The sequence below is a fragment of the Anabrus simplex genome, chromosome 1 (genome assembly GCF_040414725.1).
Source record: "Anabrus simplex isolate iqAnaSimp1 chromosome 1, ASM4041472v1, whole genome shotgun sequence".
In the NCBI taxonomy this organism is placed as follows: Eukaryota; Metazoa; Arthropoda; class Insecta; order Orthoptera; family Tettigoniidae; genus Anabrus; species Anabrus simplex.
In genome coordinates this window covers 1,098,856,661-1,098,879,578 of record NC_090265.1, presented here as the reverse complement: position 1 = coordinate 1,098,879,578, position 22,918 = coordinate 1,098,856,661, and the positions used below count along the sequence as shown (strand labels likewise).

The window sequence follows — 22,918 nt, the reverse complement described above, 5'->3', positions numbered from 1 at the left end:
GATAGCTTCGGCAGCCGGCACAATTTCTGTCCTCGCCACTAGATGGGGGCTTCATTCCATTCCTGACCCAGTCAAATGACTGAAAACAGGCTGTGGATTTTCATTTCAGTGAAAATGATAGCAAAGTGAGACAATCAAGGCAAGTCCAACTCGAGATCAACGATGATATTACACACGATTCTAACAGGGAAGCATTTGAAGAAATTTGTTTAAACATTCATTCAAAAATTCAAATTCTCATCTGCTAACACAGCCTCGCTTTCCTCTTTTTGTAGATGGTTCGACAGCAACCAATAGTTATTTCCTTAAATTACCAATCATTTCATTACCTAAATTTCAGTGCTCCATCCAAACTACATGCCACTTTTGTGATACTTTCAAGTCACTAACAGTCAATAACAATTCTCTGACTAACTTCAAATGCTATTAATTACGTGTATCAGATGGAGCCTCCGTGGCTCAGACGGCAGCGCGTCGGCCTCTCACCGCTGGATACCGTGGTTCAAATTCCGGTGACTCCATGTGAGATTTGTGCTGGACAAAGTGGAGGCGGGACAGGTTTTTCTCCGGGTACTCCGGTTTTCCCTGTCATCTTTCATTCCAGCAATGCTCTCCATTATCATTTCATAGCATTTATCACTCATTAATAAATTACCTTGGGAGTGGCGACCCCATTGTAATAACAGCCTATATATGTTTCATGCATTACATCCCTGACCCGGTCAATGACTGGAAAACAGGTTGTAGGTTTTCATTTTTCACGTGTATCAGATGAAGCCCATAAATTAAGTAAAAATCTTTCAGTAACTCAAGAAAATACTGAAGTATAGTACCATGCAAATTAATTGGAATAAGGTAATTTTTTCATTATTTCTTAAGGATTGGTAATGGTGTGCAACACATTGCTTACACTTAAGATCTTGCACTCTCTATTTATTCTTTGCACTGTTATTCATTGGTAATTAATCTGTGTGATGATTGTTTTAGGCTTCGATCATGTATCCATAGAAGGCTGATGACGTCACATTCTTGAAGCAAAGATCTCAATCAGCTGACTGAAGGGTAGCGCGCAAGTTTTGAACACTGTGTTACAGGCAGGAATAGTGATCAGCGTCTTTAAAAGCGACTTTTAGCTACTGGTAAGGATGAAATGGTACACTATTGCATAGCGTATGGGTGCAAGGAGACTTTAAAAAAAAATCTAGTATTTCTTTTCAGGGGTAAGTTCATATTTACCTAAATTAATCTCTGGTTTCTTAGACAATCACAAACTATGATGATGTAAGAGGTTTATATGTTTCATAAAGTCGTCGTCAGGTGTTTGTAGAATGTGTACAATTATGAGTCATTTATTTTATTGGTTCCAGTTCCAGTTTCTAGGGTACTGAAATTTTTAATATTGTGCTTTAATTAAGTTTTCCTGCTGATGACATAAGGAAAAAGCGATGCTTAGCTGCATTAGGAAGGGAGAATTTCTTGCCTGGAAAGCATTCAAGATTATGCTCTAAGCATTTTTCACTGGAATGTTTTGATAATAAGCATTTGGTGAGGGAGTTAAACTGATGTCAAATTCAGTACCAACAATTTTTAATTTTCCACCATACCTTTTACCAGCTGAGAAGAGGAGAAAACCTGGTATGAAGAGAAAACTTCAATTGGATTCTGTTGCATCAAGTTTGTGTGAGCAGATTTTTTTACTGTCTATAGATTTAAGCAAGAATGTGGCCTGTTATCCTTACGTGAAATGTCTGTGTTTAAGGTTTTTAACGGTGCTGGCCTTTAGTCACAGGGGTCCCGGGTTCGATTCCCGGCAGGGTCGGGAATTTTAACCATCACTGATTCATTTTGCTGGCATGGGGGCTGGGTGTATGTGTTGACTTCATCATCATTTCATCCTCATCACGACGCGCAGGTCGCCTATGGGCATCAAATCGAAAGACCTGCACCTGGCGAGCCGAACTTGTCCTCGGACACTCCCGGCACTAAAAGCCATACGCCATTTCATTTAACATACCGTTCAACTGCAACATCTATTGCAGCACGTTAGGCTACTCTTATATTACACATAGGTAAGACATTTTTGCTGTTGACCCTTATATGCTCCTTGGGAAGAGGGAAACAAGTCTCCTACTAAAACAAAAGTGTTCAGGAAATCTTATGTTGGTGATTACACTGAGGAAATGGTAAAGTCAACAAGGGAAGCCCAGGCCTTCGTGCAGGTTTTCAGGGAAGTTATACATAAATCCCATAAGAAGCTAAAATAGGAAAAACAGAAGTATTGGCACGGCATTAAACAGTCTCAGAATGGGAAAGCCTTAATGAACCATCTGAAGGAGAAAATGATGATAAATGAAGATGCTGCTTACAAGCTTGAGGTAAGAAAACAACAGCTTAAATAAATTGTATTGGTGCATAATTTTATGTAGCCTACTTCACTTTCGTGGCGGTGGTCCAGGTTTAACTTTAGGAAACTTTTTGTCGCCTATAATATTTGGCATCTCTTGACACAGGCTAGAGCAAAGTGTAGCTTCCATTGAAGTCTCGGTCTCATCCATGGCTGTGACAATACAGAAGCTGCTGAGGTATGGGTAGTGCTGAGTAATGAAGTTCAGAGCATGACTAGTATGCCTAAGTGTAATGAAAGGTGTTGCTCATAGGGTCAGTTGTGCTACAACAGCACTTTCTGGTCCAGTGAGGAAAGCAATGGTAAACTATCTTGCTCCTCATCTTGCCTATTACGCCTCATTTTGGTGCTGCCATAGGTTTTTTTGTTTCCCTATAACCGCATAGCCTTTGATGGTGCTATATGAGGATGAAACTAGCCTCTGAGCTGATGACCTAACAGACAGACAGACAGACAGACAGACAGACAGACAGACAGACAGACAGACAGACAGACAGACAGACAGACAGACAGACAGACAGACAGACAGACAGACAGACAGACAGACAGACATAACTGGAGCCTTTAGACGTCTGTAATTTGTTCTTATTGTATCACAATGTCTGTTAAAAAAATACTTCAAGAATAATGTAATACTGTACCACAAACTGACTTGTAAAAAAACAAAGTACCTTTCAACTCCATTGTTCCAGAAATGTCCTTCTGCTACTGCCAAACTTCTGATACAAACAAAGAGTGGTGATACAAGAACGGAGTATCCACCTGAGCTACGTTGCTTTGCACTTACATTGAATTTCCATTCAAGTCGTGCATACAGCTACTTGAGGGAAGTGTTATCAGTCAGTGGATGGTAAGCCAGGATTCAGTTCAGAAGCCGCAAGTGTCCTCATTTCGAAAGATAAGGAGATGCCTATCAATGGAAAGCCCTAGTGTGCGCACTGATGATGGATGAAATGTGAATCAGGAAGCACATTGAATTTGATGGAAAATACTTTGCTGGTTATGTGAGTTGTGGTACTGAAATTGAGGATCAGGAAGCCAAGGAAGCTTTAGTGTTTATGGTGGTCTCACTAACTGGAAACTAGAAAATTCCAGTGAGTTATATTTTATTAACAGTTTAAGTGGCTTGGAGACAGCATATACATCTTAGATAAATTGATGTTTTAAATCGATGTATCTACTATTTTGACAATTGATGTTAATGATATCTTCAGCAGCTGAAGATGTTTGCAGCGGGATTGAAACTAGTCCTGCGATTGTAATTTATTTTGAAATTTAAATACATACACTTATAATTGTAACAAGTATTGATTAGGTGGAGACTCCCAACCATATAACTGTGAACTGAGCTTTGCCAATCTGCGAGAGGAGATACGAGTTCTGGTGTCTTAACCTGATCACATGCTTGTAAAACTATTAACATTTTCGGAGCAGTCTTTAGGCAGTTTTTGGTACAAACATGTTTTCCGCCATAATAACAGGTTATTACACCGCACAAACCGAGTCACTCAACCACGACTTGCCTAGAACAAGTTTTCGAAATATCGTGGATCACCCAATTTCCTGTGCTTTTAGTTGTAAAATTTCATGGGAAACACTAACCATTGTTCCACATTTCTCACACCCTTTCCAATAATGCTTCAACACTCGGCAACTTGCCCTGTTTTGGCCACAAAATGCCCACCTGGATGAATGAGTGTTTTTTAATTCCACTTGCTGCTTTCTTCAATTCCTCACTTGGTTTTTGTGAACAGAAAAAATCATGGCTGGCTGGTCTGTTACCATTTTCTGCTGCGAATTTCACAATTTTTAGCTCGAACGAAGCCGTGTAACTGTTAACCTTTGTCATGACAAATATTTACTAATAATTAAGAAGCTCCACTTTGGTTGAGCTCAGAATGTGCGCGGCAATGGCCCTTTCTGTTTCTTACTGCAGACGTGCATTCTTGGGGCAAGCCCACAAATTGGATTTGCAGCACTTAATTGGTACAAAAATTTATGTGAATATTACGGTAAAAAATTAGAGATGCGACTGATATGCGATGACAGCTGATATGTGAGGAAATACAGTACCATTGTATTTTTTACCTTCCTGCTACTGACCTTGATCTGCAAGCAGCAAACGAGAGTGTGCTCGCCCACAGTAAAAACACCACATGCAGCAGTAAAGCATATCTGATGACCCTATTTAACAGTTCATTATTGTGTATTACATTATATTACATGATGAGGAATGAGGCAATGACAATCATAATACACAGACCTGTTTGGCCTCGACAGCCCGAGACATATCCTGCTGCTCGCCCGTGTTTACAGACTTTCTCATGATAGCTTGCATTGCCACATTCTGTCGACCACGTTTCATCACTGTGTGTGGTCCACCATTCCATACAGTATCCGTACTCTCCTTCTCCCTCGCTTTCTCCAAGGAACCTTGTGGTTTCAGGATTCCCGCTCTCCGCTCTGGAAAAAACACAAATACTGCAGGTGAGGTACTTATTACAGAAAGAACAAAGAGAGTTCCAGGAAAACCTGTTCATCTTTGGGAGATTACATCAAGTATTAAAATATTATTTTTCTGTAGTTACAGAAGTGATTTAGAATCCCCAAGGAACTTATTTATTGCTGCATCTCATTTTACAGATATTCTTGAAAAAGCCTCTTGCACTGATGGTCATACAGGATGTGGAGTTGCGTGTTGCTCCTGTCAATGCACAACATTTGAATCACTCTGTATAATGGGATAGGTTTAAAAAAACCACCAGAAAATGCAACAAACTGTCAATGGTCAAATGGGCAATGAAATAAGGGAAACCTGTGATGGAATAAATATCTGAAGACCTGTTTAACGACATAAAGAAACAGAAAGAAAACAGAAGAGATGGCAATAAAACAAAATGAACAGAGAAACAGAAAACTGGATCTTAAAGTAAAGGGAATCAGAAAATATAGCAGTAATGTACCAGTACACAAGAAGAATATAGTAAGGAAAAGTATGATGATATTGTAAAATCTCCCACAACTTTATAAATACAATAAAGAAAAATGAAGGTTTTTAAAAAAAAATATCAGCTATATACTGGAAAAGATATGAAAGAGAAAAATTTAAGAGGGGAGCTAATGGTAAATGAATAGGGTGAGTACCTCCTTCCTCCCAATTCTTCACATGGACCATGGTTGAAAATACTGAAAGAGTATATGTAAGGAGATATCAGCAGGCATTGATGAAATCAGTGCTCACATGAGTTGAGCTTTCATGCATTTTGAGAATCTGGTGGTTAAACAAATTAAAAACAATCTGAGGAGATGGGAAGTTTACATGTAAGGTGTTTACAGAGGAATTATTACTTTCCTCTTATGTGCATAAAAAATACAGGAAAAACTTGAGGGTATTTGTTGAGCAACTACAGAAAAGATAACAACGTAGATTCAGAAACAGCAGCTCAGCAATCACCCTATTGTTTGCTGTCCATATGATTATGAAAAAGCACTGGGAAGATTTTTTTTGCTAATGGTTTAATGTCGCACTAACATATAGCTTTCCGGCAATGCAAGGATGGGGAAGCGCTAGGATTGGGAAGGTAGTGGCAATGACCTTATTTAAGGAACAGCTCCAGTATTTGCCTGGAATGAAAATCAGAAACCAAGGAAAAGCAACTTCAGGGCTGCTGACCAATGGGGTTCAAACACACCATCTATCAAATAAAAGCTCATAGTATGTGACCTGTACCACGTGGCCAACTCTCTCAGTAGCGCTAAGAAGAGAAAAAGGTGTCACCGTATATTCGCCAACAAATAATCCCCGTGTATAATTTTAGGGAGAGAAATTTTGATTTTTTTAAAAATTGTATAGCTTTCACTGTTATTAATTATTTAAAGATCTGCCTTGTCAATACAATTCAAAGCATAGTGTATTTGCTAATACATCAAATACATAAGCACGTTTCGAGAAAATATTATCTTCGTCATCTTAGCACATGAATGTAATAGACCTTTTTAAAATATGCCCTAACATTAAACTGGTTAAAAACAACAATAAAATGTACTGAAAGTTCAAACATGAATAACCTTCATCTTATGTCCAATCTTGACCTGTATATATCATGCGAGAGTTCATGTATGGTATTAACTCTTAAGAGTGCCGGGGGCTGTAGGCTAGCGAAAAGTGCAGCTGTCTATGTAAGTCGTAATAGTTTGCACATATCTGACAGATGGCAGCTCCAGTCGGCATCACTCTGTAGTATACGTAGTTTCTAAATCTACCAACAGAATCTCTGTGTGGCATGATGTGTTCATGTTATGATTTTTTTCTATTTAAGCTGTTTGGCACATACCTGTACACCATGTGTTTGTAATAATGGCGACTAGTTCTCGTATTGTGTTTGAAAATGATGACGATTTGGTAGAGTATGTTAATTCATTGAGTGATGATTCTGATTATGTCGAATCAGGCGATGATTCAGATGATACTGAGAGTGATGACAATGCCAGTAATGTTTCAAACAATGACGATAGTGGTGATGTTATCCAACCTACACGTATGACAGTGATGCATGAAATTTCCGATTCAGACGGTAACAACAGTGGTGGGAATAATGATGGAGTTGACGGAGACAGTAATCACGATGATAACCAGATTCCCAATTTCTGTGAAATTCAGTCCGATCACGACGTACAATTTCAGTCCTCTCCTGCATTCCTTGAGATGCCTGGTCCTAAATGTGCACCTCCTTCTGATGCTAGACCAAGTCAGTATTTTAATCTATTTTTCACCCTCTCCCTGTGGGAATTGATGGTCAAAGAAACAAACCGGTATGTCTTCCAATTTCTGTCTTGTGTGCAGCAGTTATCGCCTAATTCTAGAGCCAGGGAATGGCGACCTGTCACTGTTGTAGAAATGAAGGGATTTGTAGCAGTTATCCTTGAAATGAGAATAACTCGTAGGCCTACTATACTTTCGTACCGGGCTAAAAATTCTAGGAACATTCCATGGTTTGGGAAAAAGTTTTCCAGAAACAGATTCCAGTTAATTTTAAAATTCTTCCATCTAGTTGACAAAAATACTTTGTTTCCCCCAGGCCATCAGAACTATGATCCATGTGCCAGATTTGATCCCATTGTAGAGCATGCAAACCATGTATTCCATCAATATTATGGCCCTCACAAACATCTCAGTATAGATGAATCACTCATTAGAACAAAGTGTCATTCTTTTCTCACACAGTACCTCCCTAATAAAAAACATCATAGGTGGGAATCAAATTTTGGATGTTATGTGACTCTGTTGCAAATTATTGTTTGGGATTTTATTGCTACCGAGGAGCAAAGAGTGAAGTTGACAAAACTCAAAATCAAACAGCATGGCCTTAGTCACATGGTAGTCACTAAATTGTTGAAATTAGGAAATTATTTTCAGAAAGGCTACCATATAGTAACAGATAACTTTTTTTCAAACATTCCTTTAGCTCACTACCTATTTTCCAAGGACACTTATTTTACTGGCACCCTTAGACAAAACAGGAAGGAAATATCCCAAGGCCTAAAAGAGATTTGATGTAGGGCAAGTGAAATATTATAGGAGTAATGAAATTCTAGTTGCAGGGTACCATGGAAAAAAGTCTCAAAAATATCCAGTTTTGCTCTTGTCCACTAACGCTGCAGCTAAGAATAAAACAACAACAAAAATTAATAATAAACAGAAGGAAATTACAAAACCAGATCATCACCATCATCATCATCATCATCATTTCTTCGCTCCAGCAAGCCGGGTGCGGCTGTGTACGAGCCTCCTCCAGTTTGTCCTATCCATCCACAGATGTTGCTCATATATGCAACGCCAGTTCACATATGTAATTTCAAGGTCCTTCAATATCTGCTTTCCCAAACATCATGAGGTCTTCCTCTTGGTCTCTTCCCTAGGAACATTGTGGTCCATTCTTTTCATGTGACCACACCATTGCAATCTCTTCATTTCTAGAGTCTCCAGCAAAATTCTTTCCAATCCAAGCTGTTGCCGGATATCCACATTCCTTATTTTATCCATTTTTGTTTTTGGTAGACAAGAGCAGAGGAACTTCATTTCTGTTGCCTGAGGACGACTCTTTGTTGGTCCAGTAAGTGTTGCTGCTTCTAGGCCACATGTCAATATTTTGTACAAACTGATCTTGCCGTCCCAAAGTATTTGACGTACAGCGTGTATTCTGTTGCTAATCTCTTGATGTATGGTATTGTCTGATGACAGAACACTACCTAAATACTGGAAGTTGTCTACAATACCCATCTCCTCATCTTCAATTCTTAGATGAACAGTTGGAGAGTTTCTACTCATCACCAAGCCAACTGTCTTCGTTTTGCTGATTTTGAGACCTAAGTTTTTAAAGTTTCATGCCAGAGATCTAGTCTAGTTTGTACTTCGGCTTGTCTCACCCCATACCATTACATCAGATATAATTCACAAATACAATACCTACATGGGGGAGTAGATGCTTTAGATATGATGATGTACTCCTATCTGGATGAGAGGCAGACACTGGAATTTTGGAAGAAGGTGGTGTGTTGCATCATTGCTAGGATGGTGCTAAATTCCTATATAATCAATAAAGAAAGTACCTCGAATAAGAAAATGACCAGACTACAGTTTACTCCTAGCATTATTGAGGATTTAGAAATAGGATGGAGAAGTCAGGAGAAATCCCTGTTGCAAAAAAAGGTTTCTGTTAGAAAAATGACCCAGTAGAAATTTAAAACGCTGTGTAGTATGTAGCAATACGGATGGGTGGACCAATAAAAAAGGTCCAATATTGTGTGCGCCAAGTGCAAGAAAAGACTTCATGGTTTGTGTGTAGGACTGCATAAGTGTTGAAAGGTGAAAGTTTGTGAAGTGTAAGTATGTACATATAACAAGTACGAGTAGTGATCTCAAGAAGTGCATTCAGTTCGATCTAACACCTAATTTCTTAAGACATAACAAAAAGAAACATCGTATTTCATTACAAACTTCTAAAACTCAAACCAAGACTAACAAAATCTGGTTGAAAGATGAAATAAAGTTTTTGTATAAGAAAAAATCATTTCTCAACCATAAATTATACGAATCTCACCTCGTGGCAACTAAAACGTTATCTACGGCACATTGGACAATCTTTTTCCAATTAGTTGAAGATAGATTATTTTTAGACCTATCTAGAAAACAACATACTTTAGATAATAAATTGGCAAAACTAAAGAAATCCAAATCACAGGACCATCGAATTAAACGCAATAACAGACCAGCAAATGACTGTAACCAATTCCATTCACCCGTAATCAATCTATCCCATACTCCTTTAAATGCAAATGAAGAAATAATTTTAGCCAAGGGCCCAAAACATAATTGGCCCGATTCGAACACAACCAACTCAATCATCACAATGATAACAGAATCGGAACTGGCCATTTCTAAAACACCTTCAGACACACAGGATGAACTAAGATACGAAATCAAAAAGAAGCTTAACAACTTCCTCTCTCGTAAGAACTCATCTAATTTTTCCAATTCTAACAACAAGAATATACAAACTGACCTAAAACTCCTACATGCCCTGAAAAAGAAAATTAAAGATAACGACTTAATCGTAACCAAGGCTGACAAAGGTAACACGACGGTCATCACAGATAAGAATGAATATATCAGCAAAACATCCAATTTCTTTAAAGATAGTTCCTTCTCTATAGTTAAAAAAGATCCCACACAAAAAAATCCAGAGACTCCTAAAACAAACCTTAAAAAATTCTTCCTTTCTGTTCACTGAACAAGAAAAAAGCCTGCACATTAATATGAACCCTGGACTTCCCACGGCTAGAACCCTCCCTAAAATTCATAAAGCCGGTATACCCATTTGCCCAATTATCAACTTCAGACCGAGTCCCCTTTATAAAACTACGCAATTTATCCAAAAGTTTCTAAGTAAAAATTACCTTTTTTCATCTAAGAAGTCTGTTAGAAACTCCTTCGAATTAATAGACAAACTTAATAACTTCAATATGCGACCTGACTATTCACTCCATTCTTTTGATATTGTTAATATGTACCCCAGTATACCAATTTCTAAATTAATTCCCATTATAAAAAATAATCTACAAAAAAATGGTCTCCTAAGTAAACTGGAAATCCAAGATTTTATTACACTGCTTAAATTGGTAGTTAACGTTTAATGGTACTATTTACCAACAAAACGGTCTAGCAATGGGTTCACCGGCTTCCGGGATTCTCGCGGAGATCTATCTAGATTTTCTCGAGAATACAAAAAGCAACAATAAATTTGATAACATCCTCTTTTGGGCTAGATACGTTGACGATGTCCTTGTAGTTATTAACGAGAATCTACAAGACGCTAATACTACACTTCAAACATTAAATAACATTGATCCTTACATTAAGTTCACTTTGGAGTCAGAAATAGATCAAAAAATCAATTTTTTGGATCTCACCATTACTAGACAACAGGAATCCTTAACCTACAAGATATATAGAAAACCCACTCAATCGGTCGTCACAATTCAACAAAATTCATTTCATCCCTTCCCCCACAAAAAAGCAACTTATAACAGTCTCATACGTAGAGCATTTAACGTACCCATGAACAAAAAAGATCGTCACACGGAACTGAATACTATCCGTCACATTGCTAGATTCAACGGCTACAATAATCAGTTCATAGAAAATATCACTAGTAAACACAAATTCCGACCTAAGACCACACTCAAAAAAGAACCATCTAAACACGACTATCTCCACTTTTACCTACGTCAATGGAATTCATTAATTACTAATATTTTAAAGAAAAAAGGCATGAAAATAGCCTTCAAAACCAGCAACAACAATATGCAAATATTACATAACACTTCACATATTAATAAAATAAACAGATACTCAAAATCAGGGGTCTACAGAATCAGATGTAGCAGATGTTCAAATATTTCTTACATACGGCAGACCGGTAGGAGTTTCAATATCAGATACTCTGAGCATTTTAACGCAGCTAAATACAACAAATTTTCAGCCATCGGCCAACATATGGTCGATTATAACCATAGTTTCACGAACATTGAAACAGACATGGACATACTTGAAATAGTTACAAAGGAACCTCTACTCAACATAATTGGGAGCTTTTACATACATTTGGATCAATATTTCAATGCCAACTACAATCTTAACGAATTACCGAGAAACCCAACATTTTATTCAATGATGCTGCTTGTTGTTTTAAGGGGCCTAACATCGAAGGTCATCGGCCCCAACATTTTATTCGATCATTTCATTTCCTATTATAGGAAAAACAAATCAACTGTTCATAAACCTTTCTTTAAATCAATTAAGGGTCCCCTTCCATCTCAAATTCCATTAACTTCCCTCTCTCCTAACCAGTCCTGAACCATTTCCCCTTCCCTCCCTCCCTGTCTCCTTCCACACTCACGTTATCCTTCCCCTCCGCATCCCTTATCCTCTCTGGCTGATCTACGCTGCATGACGCTCACTCTGTCAGTTGCACTCCTTCCAATAGTTCGTTCCAAACAAGTGCAAGGTGAGTACTCATTATCTATCTATCTCACACACACACACACACACACACACACACACACACACACACACACACACACACACACACACACACACACACACACACACACACACACACACACACACACACACACACACACACACACACACACACACACACACACACACACACACACACACACACACACACACACACACACACACACACACACACACACACACACACACACACACACACACACACACACACACACACACACACCCCCCCCTCCCTTAGTACTTTCTCTATCAGATTTTCCGAGTTAATTCTAATTTTGTTCTTCAGGTTCTTTGTGTTCCGACTGAATTGAGACTTCCTTTAAACACAGCATTTGCTTAAGCTACATAGAACAAGTCCAGCTTTCTCAATTCGTCAAGTCTATATTGGTCATATTGGACAATTCCCTCTGCGCCATCGTGGAACTTGCCCTCAGAACTTTCCAGAAAACTAAGACTTCAGTTGAATTTAAATGTGCAACACGAGTCCAACCGTCAACTTAGACTTTGGCATCAAGAAATTTTAAACGACATCGCAATTATTTTATTCTTTTGTTAATTTTAACATTCTAATCATATTTATTGTAACTTATGTATAAGGTTTTTACTTGTATGTCATTCCACTACCATCCATCCTCTTGTTCATCCATATTAATTTAGTTTATGTCTTTTACTTGCAATTTCGGCTAGGCTGATGATGGTCCAAAAAATGGACCGAAACTGGTACGTGACATTTATCATATTGTGATGTTTTGTTGAACGTTGTATGATTTTAAATATTGAGAAGGTGGAGCAAGAAATCTTGTATTCATTTTAAGTTATATTTGAATACATGTTAGTGATATCATATGATATAACATGACTGTCTGTTAGCTTGAATATGTAGGCTTTATTATTGACTTTAAAATGTTTGTATAGGAAACGGTGCAAAAAATTTTTAGAAACGTTATATGTGGGACTATTTCTACAATTTATAATGGGGCCCGTTGGTATCTCTGGTTTATGTATTTTTGGTAGAGCTCTGGCTGTGGGTAACTTAGGGTTCATTATAGTAAGTTTTTGTTGTTCATGTTCTTGTAAAAGAAGAAAAGACTTTTTTTAACAGGTTCTTAAGGTCTCGTTGGATTTTTAATGTGGGATATTTTTCCACTATATTATCAGTTTCGGCGGAAAAGAAATCTTTGGTTTTACTAATGTATTCTTCATTTAGTAGTACTGTTGTGGGACCTTTTGTCCGCTTTTGTGACTATGCTATTGTTATTTTTTATTTAATTTTTATTTCGGTTATCTGTTTGTTAAGTTTGGTATTGACTTCGATTTCAATTCTTTAACTAAAGAGGGGAGGTTCTTCTTTATTTCGTATTTCATGTCATTTTGATGTTCAATAGGGAATTTCAAAATACTAGATTCAGCCTCGGCAATACTAGTAATTAGGTCATCAGACTTATTGGGATTGGGCCAATTAAATTTCATGCCTTTATTCAAGAGGTCCACTTTGTTGTTAGTAAATGTGGTATTAGATAGATTCACAGTGGTGGGGATGTTGTTTAACTGAGGCGTATGTAAATTGTTCATTCTATGAGAGTTGACGGACTTTGTTTTTGAATACTTGAAAATTTTAGTTTTTTCTCCAAAACTAATTGCTTATTGTTCATTGCAACTGACACTTTTTCATTAACAAATTTAGAATAGGAATCCCATTCTAAGGGAGGCATGCTCGAGGAAGTCTCTAAATGCGCATTATAGAGTTGTACATTCAAAAATGATTTTTTTCTTATAATGTAATTTGATTTAGTTTTACAGTCAAATGTCACTGATATTCTTTTGAGTGTTCAGCAAACTGGAAGAAAAAATATTTCTCCTTCGTGAGTTTCTAAAAAATTTTGGAAGTAGACTATTCTTTAAACATTCTTTTCGAAATGAGATGTCCCTAGATATTTTATTGACCTTCACCTTGAGATTAACAAATCTATTCTTCAAGTTTGCCTGGTTGGCAGTAACATAGCAAGTTATGAATTTCATTATAAAACCGTATTGGATTTCAGAATAAGAAGTTATTCATTCATTCATTCATTCATTCATTCATTCATTCATTCATTCATTCATTCATTCAACTTCGCTACTCAGCCATCTAGGGACCACGATAAGCCTCACTTTACATTCCGGCATTTGTTCATTTATCGCTTGATCCACATCGTCTTCATTAGCTCACTGTGTTTAGCATGACGCTTTTCTGTCCATTTAGCACCAGTTGCCCGTTTTTCGTCCCGGAAAGTCCTATTAAAATGCTAGTTGCTTTACGTCGCACTGACACAGATAGGTCTTATGGTGACGATGGGACATGGAAGCGCTAGGAGTGGGAGGGAAGCAGCCGTGGCCTTAATTAAGGTACAGCCCCAGCATTTGCCTGGTGTGAAAATGGGAAACCACGGAAACCAGAAAGTCCTAAAAGTCTTGATGGCTGCTCTGAAAAGATTTTGGTCTTGTGCATCTTCTGCTTGTAGGCCCAGTTCTTTAAGATCTTTCTTGACATTAACGTACCATGGCATTGCTGTTTTTGGTTTTGAGTCAAATATACTGAAGATAAGTTTCATCCATCGAGAGTCGATCATCCGTCGTATATGACCGCAGAAGCGAACTCTGCCTTTACACATTGTGTCCGTGATCTTCTCTATCTTAGAGTACACTTCTTGCCTGGATTTTCTAATGTAGATGCCATTTTTGTAGTTTGGGCCAAGTATGGTGTGTAGGATCTTTCTTTCTTTCTTTCTTATTTAAATCCACAAGCAAACATTTCTCGGACAGGATAAGGCATTCAGATGCATACAGCGATACTGGTTTGATGAGTGTGTTGTAGTGACGAATTTTTTTGTGTTCAGGGAAAAGCACTTTTTGTTGTATAAATGTTGTGGGTGGTTTGGAAAATGACTTCCATTTTCTTGATTCTTGCTGCTATGGCCTCTTTGTCAAGTCCATTTTGCTGAATCCATTCCCAAGATATTTAAATTTACTAACATGGTTTATTGTTCCATATTTGGTGTTTAGTTGTGCCGTATCATCTTTGATATTTGACATTACTTCTGTCTTTTGAAAGGAAATTTGTAAACCTGTTTGTCCTGCTACTTCCTTCAACACATTGATCTGTTCTGTTGCACTTTCGAAATTTTCTGTCATAAGGGCTATATCATCAGCGAACGCTAAGCAATCTATTTCCACTCCGTTTTTCCTTGTCCTAATCCTTATGGGTTTGTAAAGGTTTCTTTCTTTTAACGTCTTTCACCACTCCTGTATTACCTTCTCAAGTATGCAGTTGAACAAAAGAGGTGACAGCCCATCTCTCTGTCAAACGCCAGTCTTGATCTCAAAGGGTTCAGAGAGACATCCTTATAATTTTACTTTGGATTTGGTATTAGTTAGTGTTGCCCTTATTATTGCCAGTAGTTTCTCATTGACTTCCATTTCTGCAGGGATGTTAAGCAACACATCAGGGTCGATGGAGTCGTATGCTTTCCTGAAGTCTACAAACGTAGATACATAGGTTCAACCTCTCAGCATATGGTATCTTATTACGGTTTTTAGGTTAAGTACGGTATTTGTTCTGCACTTGATCGGCATTTCCGAAAAACTGCTTGGTATTTCTCAAGTTTGTGTTCAAGTTCTTGTTCTAGTCTTTCAAGGATGGATAGTGACAGAATCTTGTAGGCTACTGAAAGAAGAGAAATTCCACGGTAATTGTTCACATCTCTTATATTTCCTTTCTTGTCTAAAGGATGGATCAGAGCTAGCTTCCAGTCTTCTGGTAGTTGTTCTTTTTCCCATATATCTACAATGGTTTGGTGTAGGATGTCAACTGCTTCTTCCGGGGCATGTTTCCACAGTTCTGCAATCATGGAGTCTTCACCAGGAGCCTTGTTATTTTTCAGTCTCTTTACGTGGCGTTTGATTTCATCGCAATTTGGTGGAGAAATGGCAGGTTTTGGCCCACTGGTTTGTTTGTTTTGATGGGGTTGGTTAGTTTTTCACAGTTTAGAAGGTCGTTAAAATACTTAGCTAAGATTTTGCAGTTTTCTTCATTTGATGTTGCAAGAGTTTCATCTTTCCTTAGAAAGCAAAGGGAAGGTGCCTTGTATCCTTGTACCTTCTTTTAAAATTTCTGAAGTATTCACGGGTCTCACCTCTATGAAAGTCCTGTTCAATCTTGTCCAGTAGTTCCTTTTCATACTTGCATTTTTCACTGCGTATTATTTTTGCTGTTTGTGCTTGTTATGTTTTGTACATCTTTCAAAATTCTTCTTTTTTCGAGGTGTATTACTTTTTCCAGGCATTCAGATGATCCCCTAAGATTTTCTCGCAGTTATCGTTCCACCACGTGTGCTTCTTCCTCTTCTTGATTTTGGCCACGCCTTTTGCAGCTTGCATCGTCTGCTTTCTGGTGCTGTTGAAGTCTTTTTCCACTGGTTGGGCAAGTTCTTTGAATTTTTTCTCTCTTTCTCTGAGCTTTTTTGTGTCAAAGCGAATTATGGTAGGTTCGTTCTTATGTTTGTTGAGAGGGATTGGCCGAAACTTGATTACTGATACGTAGTGATCTGAGCCTATGTTTATTCCCGTTTTTACGGCAACGTTCTTGATTTCCGGACTGTATCTTCGAGATATAGTCACATGGTATATTTGGAATTCTCCTATTGTTTTGTTTGGGCATCTCCATGTTATCTGTTTTCTTGGTAAGTGACGCAAGTGTGTTGACATCAGTTGGAGGTTGTAGTTAACACATAGTTCAATGAGGCGTTCTCCATTCTTGTTGGTTCTTTTGTGTGCTGGGTAATGCCCAACAACTTCCCTGATTTCCATTCATGTCCTACCTGTGCATTAAAATCACCCATTAGGATCATGACACGGTGTTTTGGGATTTTCGCTAATCTGGCATCCAGGACGTTCCAGAATCTATCTGTGCCTTCCAGGTCTTTTTTGTTTTGTTCATTAGTTGGAGCCTGTGCATTGACTAGCGTATATGTTTTATTTGCACAATGCAAGGATAGTAGGCATAACCTACCATTAACAGCTTCAAAATTTGAGACTGACCTAAGGATTCTGGTGTTGACAGCAAAAGCTGTACCGAAGATAGGGGTGTTTTTCATTACTCTCTTATGGGATCTGCTCTTGAAGAACCGATACCCTTCAGACTCAAATGCATCTTCATCACTGAAGCAAGTTTCTTGCAGAGCCATTACTGCGATTTTATTTTCATGAAGGGCATTGGTCAGCTGTTTCATCTTACCAGTTTGTATTAGACTGTTTATGTTGAACGTTGCCAAAAAAGTCTTAGATATGGGTTTCAGCTTTCGTAACTGCTCATGATTTCCAAGACTTGTCTTTAGCATGATGTTGCATCCCCCCCCTAAAATTCGAACGGGATGCATGCGTCGTTTGTCGGTGACAGTGGATTTCTTTGAAAAGTTGCCACCTGGGGTATTAACTTCATGTCTTTGTTTTACCATAATGCTTGAGAAGCTTTAGCTTAGCTTGGAGCAAATTGCTCATTCTGAATACAACCAAGGTTGTTAGCCCTGGAGGGCCTCAAGGTGTTCTCCAGCTGCGGGCAGGCATTTCTTCCTTACCCGAATAGTTAAGGTTTTGCCGCCAATACTCGGGTGGCTGATTGCAGTGGTTTCCCACTGGGCAATGGCTTCGCCACATCCCTACGCCAAAAGAAGTTATTATATTAATATAAAGGATTGTCATGTATTGGAAAGGTGGTTTTTATTAAGAAGTTAATATATTAAGTTAATATATTAATAAAAACCACCTTTCCAATACATGGCAATCCTTAATATTTAGGATAAAACCCTTAACAGATATTATAATTAGGACATGTTTCGCTCATGCTTAGTGAGCATCATCAGCTAGAAATAACTTAATACAAGGCAGGTTAGGGCCCTGATCCCGGTATATATAACGAAAAAACGTCTAATAATACATTGATAAAATATGAATTTTAACAATTTAAAAATAATCAGTAAGATTATGTCTACTGAAACAAATAGTGACCATTAAAATTGCTTAAAATGTAAGTGGAATGAATGACATGAAGATGTTGCAATAATACGTTGTGAGTGATTGTTCGTATAAATCGACGATCATAATAATCTTTGCTCAATGGCATTAGTCTGATTGTAATTAAAAACAGTTTTTCACATTAGGAGCGAGATCTTGTAATGTAAAGCAGGCTACAGGTTTTTTACGCCGATCCAGGCGACGTTTTATCCATCTGTGCAGTTCGTTTTTCAGCCAATACATGTGATTTTAACACATCTCATCATGTTTAATCTATGAAACAAGATCATAATTCATTACAAGAGCTCACTCCTAATGTGGAAAACTGTTTTTAATTACAAGCAGTGTAATGCCATTGAGCGAAGATTATTATGATCATCGATTTATACGAACAATCACTCACAGCATATTATTGTAACATCTTCACGTCATTCATTCCACTTACATTTTAAGCAATTTTAATGGTCACTATTTGTTTCAATAGACATAACATAATCTTACTTATCATTTTTAAATTTTTAAAATTCGTATTTTATCAATGTATTATTAGACTTTTTTTGTCATATATACCGGGATCAGGGCCCTGACCTACCTTGGATTAAGTTATTTCTAGCTGATTATGCTCACTAAGCATGATCGAAACATGTCCTAATTATAATATCTATTAACAGTTTTATCCTAAATATAAATAAGTGTCATGTATTGGAAAGGTGGTTTTTATTAATATAATAATTTCTTATTCAGAAATCCAATACGGTTTTATAATGAGATTCATAACTTGCAGTGTACAAGTTTACATGCCAAGAGTGCAATAAAAAGTATACGGGACAGTCAGGTAGAAGTGTGGCATTATACACTACAAAGATCATGTCAATGCAAGAAAATATGCCAGATACTTTCCCATGTGTGAACTACAAGATGGTGGCAACTGGCAACAGTAGTGTGTTTGTACCTCCGACATATTACTTTCTTTTCCTAGTCTTTCTTGTGTATAGAAGTGTGTCGTACTGTGCCTTCGTACCTACAATCATCCCTGAAGCAAGTGAAGTGTCGTGTGATTCAATACTACAATGGTGCTTCGCTGAATGGCATTATATTTTCTCTGCTTTGTCCGTCTCTGACCTCCCTGTGCTTCGCCATAAATGTTACTGTACGAAAATTGGTCGCCGAGCCTTTCGAGAATCAGCCTAATTTTGTATAGCCTATCAGCATCACCTCATAATGACCGAGTTCGTGCCATAGTTTTTAAAAAAATCGGCGAGCCGAAAATAGTGTCCTCTGTCCAGTACATTTTCAGATCTTTTCAGATTTTCAGATTTTTAAATTATTCAGGTTACAAACATTAGTCCTAAAAACTTTTTCATCTCATTTACACCGACTGGTTTCCACGTTTGAAACATAGAATATTTAATGAATGGACGTGGTGCTGCACTAATAACTTGTTTGATGGCATACACATTCAAGGAAATCATCATTTACAAATTATTTATTCATTTATTTATTTATTTAGCGTATGATGAATACAATATTATATACAATATGTACAACTACCATCTCAAGTTCATAACTAAAGTTCCATATCAAAAGTTGAGAGCCAGAAAAGAGCTTCGCTTGAGACACAAGTCCTCTATACAGCCTCTATAAGCATGAAAAGGACACTCAAATGCAATGTGATCCACTGTCTGTTCCTCTTCTCCGCAGTCACATTGCGGTGATGTCTTCCATCCCCATTTGAAGAGAGTGGCTCCACACCTACCTTGGCCAGTTCTAATTCGGTTTAGCATCCTTCACTGCCGTCTGGGAAGGGAAAAACCATCTGGGCACTTGCAGGGGTTCTCAATGATGTGATGATGTGGTAACAAGGTTGGCTGTTGCCATTGTTCTTTCCAGACGTCCGATATATTAAAGGAGAAGTTCCGTAGATTCATTGCAGTACACCACGAAGGGTGTCTGGATTTCAGTCGTTTAGCTGGAGAAGCTGCTATGTCAGAATGAATAGGGAGGTGAGGACTGTTTTCTGTTTTCTTCCATAAGTTAAGCAGTGACTGTAATCTTCTTAGGGATGGACGTGGTATGTGGCTTAGAGTGGGAAGCCAGTGCGTTGGTTGGTCGGATGCATCCTGTAATGATACGCATTGCTTTGTTCAGCTGGGTGTCTACTAGTCCAGTGTGAACACTGTTACGCGAGGTAGAGCAGCAATATTCAGCGATGGAATAAGGAAGTGCAAGAGCAGTGGATCTCAGGATTTGAGCATTAGCACCCCAGGATGTACCTAGCAGCTTTTGAAGTATGTTATTCCTGGTCTTGATCTTTGCTGACACATTATAGAGGTCATTCTTGTACGTCAAGGACCTGACCAGGGTGACTCCCAGGTATTTTGGGTTACTACAATACTGTAGATTTTCTCCTCTGAATGGTATGGTTGGTTCATACCCAGCACTTCTATTCTTTAAATGGAAGGTAGACACAACACTTTTCTGAGGGTTTGGTCTAAGGTTGTTCTGACGAAAGTAACTGTCTAGAATCTTTAAGTCTGATGTAAGCATTGACTTAGACTCATTGAAGCGTTGGTGTTGGGCGACCCATGCGATGTCATCTGCGTAGATGAGTTTCTTGATTTGGTTACTGGAAGGTCATATGTGTACAGGTTGAATAGACGAGGGGCCAATACAGAGCCCTGAGGGCGTCCACCATTTATCTTATGTACTTTACTTCTGGAGCCTTCTGAAAAAATCTGAAAGTAACTATTACTCAGCATGTTACTAAGTAATGTGGAGAGTTTCAGGCAAGGGATGATGCTGATAAATTTGAGAAGGAGCTTATCTTGCAACACGGTCTCATATGCAGCTGTAAGATCTAAGAAGACACTCGTGCTTACCATTTTGTTCTCAAATCCATTTTCAATATGGGTAACTAGTGCTAAAACCTGTTCTTCACATCCTTGTCCAGGACTAAATCCAGCTTGCTCGTCTGGAATATGCTGATTTATTGTCGCAGAGATCCTGTTATGTATCAGCCTTTCCAGAAGCTTCATTATAACAATGAGTAGTGCTATTGGCCGGTAACTCTCAACTTTTGTTGGATCCTTAGATGTTTTCAATACAGCTATTATTTTTTATTTTCTTGAAGAATGGAAGGTAGGTTACCTGTCTCTAGTATGTTTGTGAAGAAGTTAGTAAGCCATTTAGCAGCAGCAGGTCCAAGATGAAGAAGGAACGATGGATATATACCATCAGCACCTGCCGCTTTCCCAGGTTTTAGACTTTCTAAGGCCTGCTTAGTTTCTTGTGCTTGAAATGGGGCAGAGAATTCAGAGGATCGTTGAGCCAAACGTTTCTTTTCCTTCAAGAGGTGCTTCACATGCCTTCTATGATGCTTTTCAACTGAAACCTTTGAGGGAGAGATCATATGCCTGGCCATGTCGTCTAGACTGATCTTGTTTTCGGTCTAATTTTGCTGTTTGGTGTGTCCAATTTCCTGATCAGGCTCCAAGCTTCCCTGCTGGAGTGAGTGAAGTCTAGGGACTCTACAGTTTCTTGCCAAATTCCCTTCCTGTTTTAATCTAGGGATTGTAACAGTTCATATATATATACACATTTGCTATTGGCTTTACACCGCACCGACACAGATAGGTCTTACGGCAACAATGTGGCAGGAAAGAGCTAGGACTGGGAAGGAAGCGGCCGTGGCCTTAATTAAGGTACAGCCCCAGCATTTGCCTGGTGTGAAAATGCAAAACCACAGAAAACCATCTTCAGTGTAACAGTTGAGAAGCTGTATCTGCATCACCATTGGCCTCAAATTCTTTAAAGAGCCTTTCACTATCCTCATTCCAGCCGGGGATGTATTGTTTAAGATATCCTCTTGGGATACATTGTTTTTGCTGCACTTTTAACTACACCGATAAATCTGCTGTAGTTACTGTGGATACGTCTTATCCATCGCAGGTTCATCCTAATTGGCTTTTTAAAAATTCCATTTCTGTTTCGGGCAGGAGTGAACGACGGGCACACCAGGACCCTCAAGTTCATAACATTGGCCCTTCAATGAAAATAGAAATTAATTGACGAAGGACATAATTTCCGTTGCCAACATTTAATCCTAGCCAGCCTGTGAACTTGATTGCAGGCGGACAATAAGACGGATGCGTATCACTTATTTGAATGTGCTGAATTTCACTTTGCCCGGAGTCTGGTATATCATCATTGGAATTGCTTTCGCTATCACTGAAATCAGGGATGAGTTCATTACCAGAATCATCGTTTAGAAGTAAGTCTTCAATTTCTTTTTTTTTTTTTTGCTAGTTGCTTTACGTCGCACCGACACAGATAGATCTTATGGCGACGATGGGACAGGAAAGGGCTAGGAGTGGGAAGGAAGCGGCCGTGGCCTTAATGAAGGTACAGCCCCAGCATTTGCCTGGTGTGAAAATGGGAAACCACGGAAAACCATTTTCAGGGCTGCTGACAGTGGGGTTCGAACCTACTATCTCCCGAATACTGGATACTGACCGCACTTAAGCGACTGCAGCTATCAAGCTCAGTGTCTTCAATTTCCTCACTTCGTATAGTGTGTTTGTAACTCGTCATGTTATCGCGACACAATAACTCACTTCACTACACACCCTCACAAGAATACCACGATTGGCTTAGGTCCGTGTTTACTCAAAGAAAAAAAGCAATGGAATGTACCCTCTGTACAGGTAGTCAGGGTGAGGGACTATTCATTTATATGCCATACATGGTTTTCAACACGAACTACAACTTCATACGAATTAAGCGCTAAATTTGGAACAACGTTTACATCGCGCAACATTAAACGTCTTAACTCGGATACGGTCCCACACATAGGCTGTTCTTGAACA

General features: G+C 38.5%; 1 protein-coding gene across 3 annotated transcripts in view; it reads right to left on the bottom strand.

Annotated features, from left to right (window-relative positions):
• The window catches only part of LOC136858050 (nonsense-mediated mRNA decay factor SMG7), a 268,885-nt gene that overhangs the window by 68,413 nt on the left and 177,554 nt on the right, over window positions 1–22,918 (bottom strand). For all 3 annotated transcript variants that reach the window (XR_010858592.2, XM_067137287.2, XM_067137288.2), the window contains exon 14: window positions 4,668–4,867. Coding sequence is in view for 2 of the 3 variants with exons in the window: in XM_067137287.2 (XP_066993388.1) it covers window positions 4,668–4,867 (200 nt within the window). In the remaining variant the exon portion in view is untranslated. The remainder of the gene's footprint in view (window positions 1–4,667; window positions 4,868–22,918) is intronic.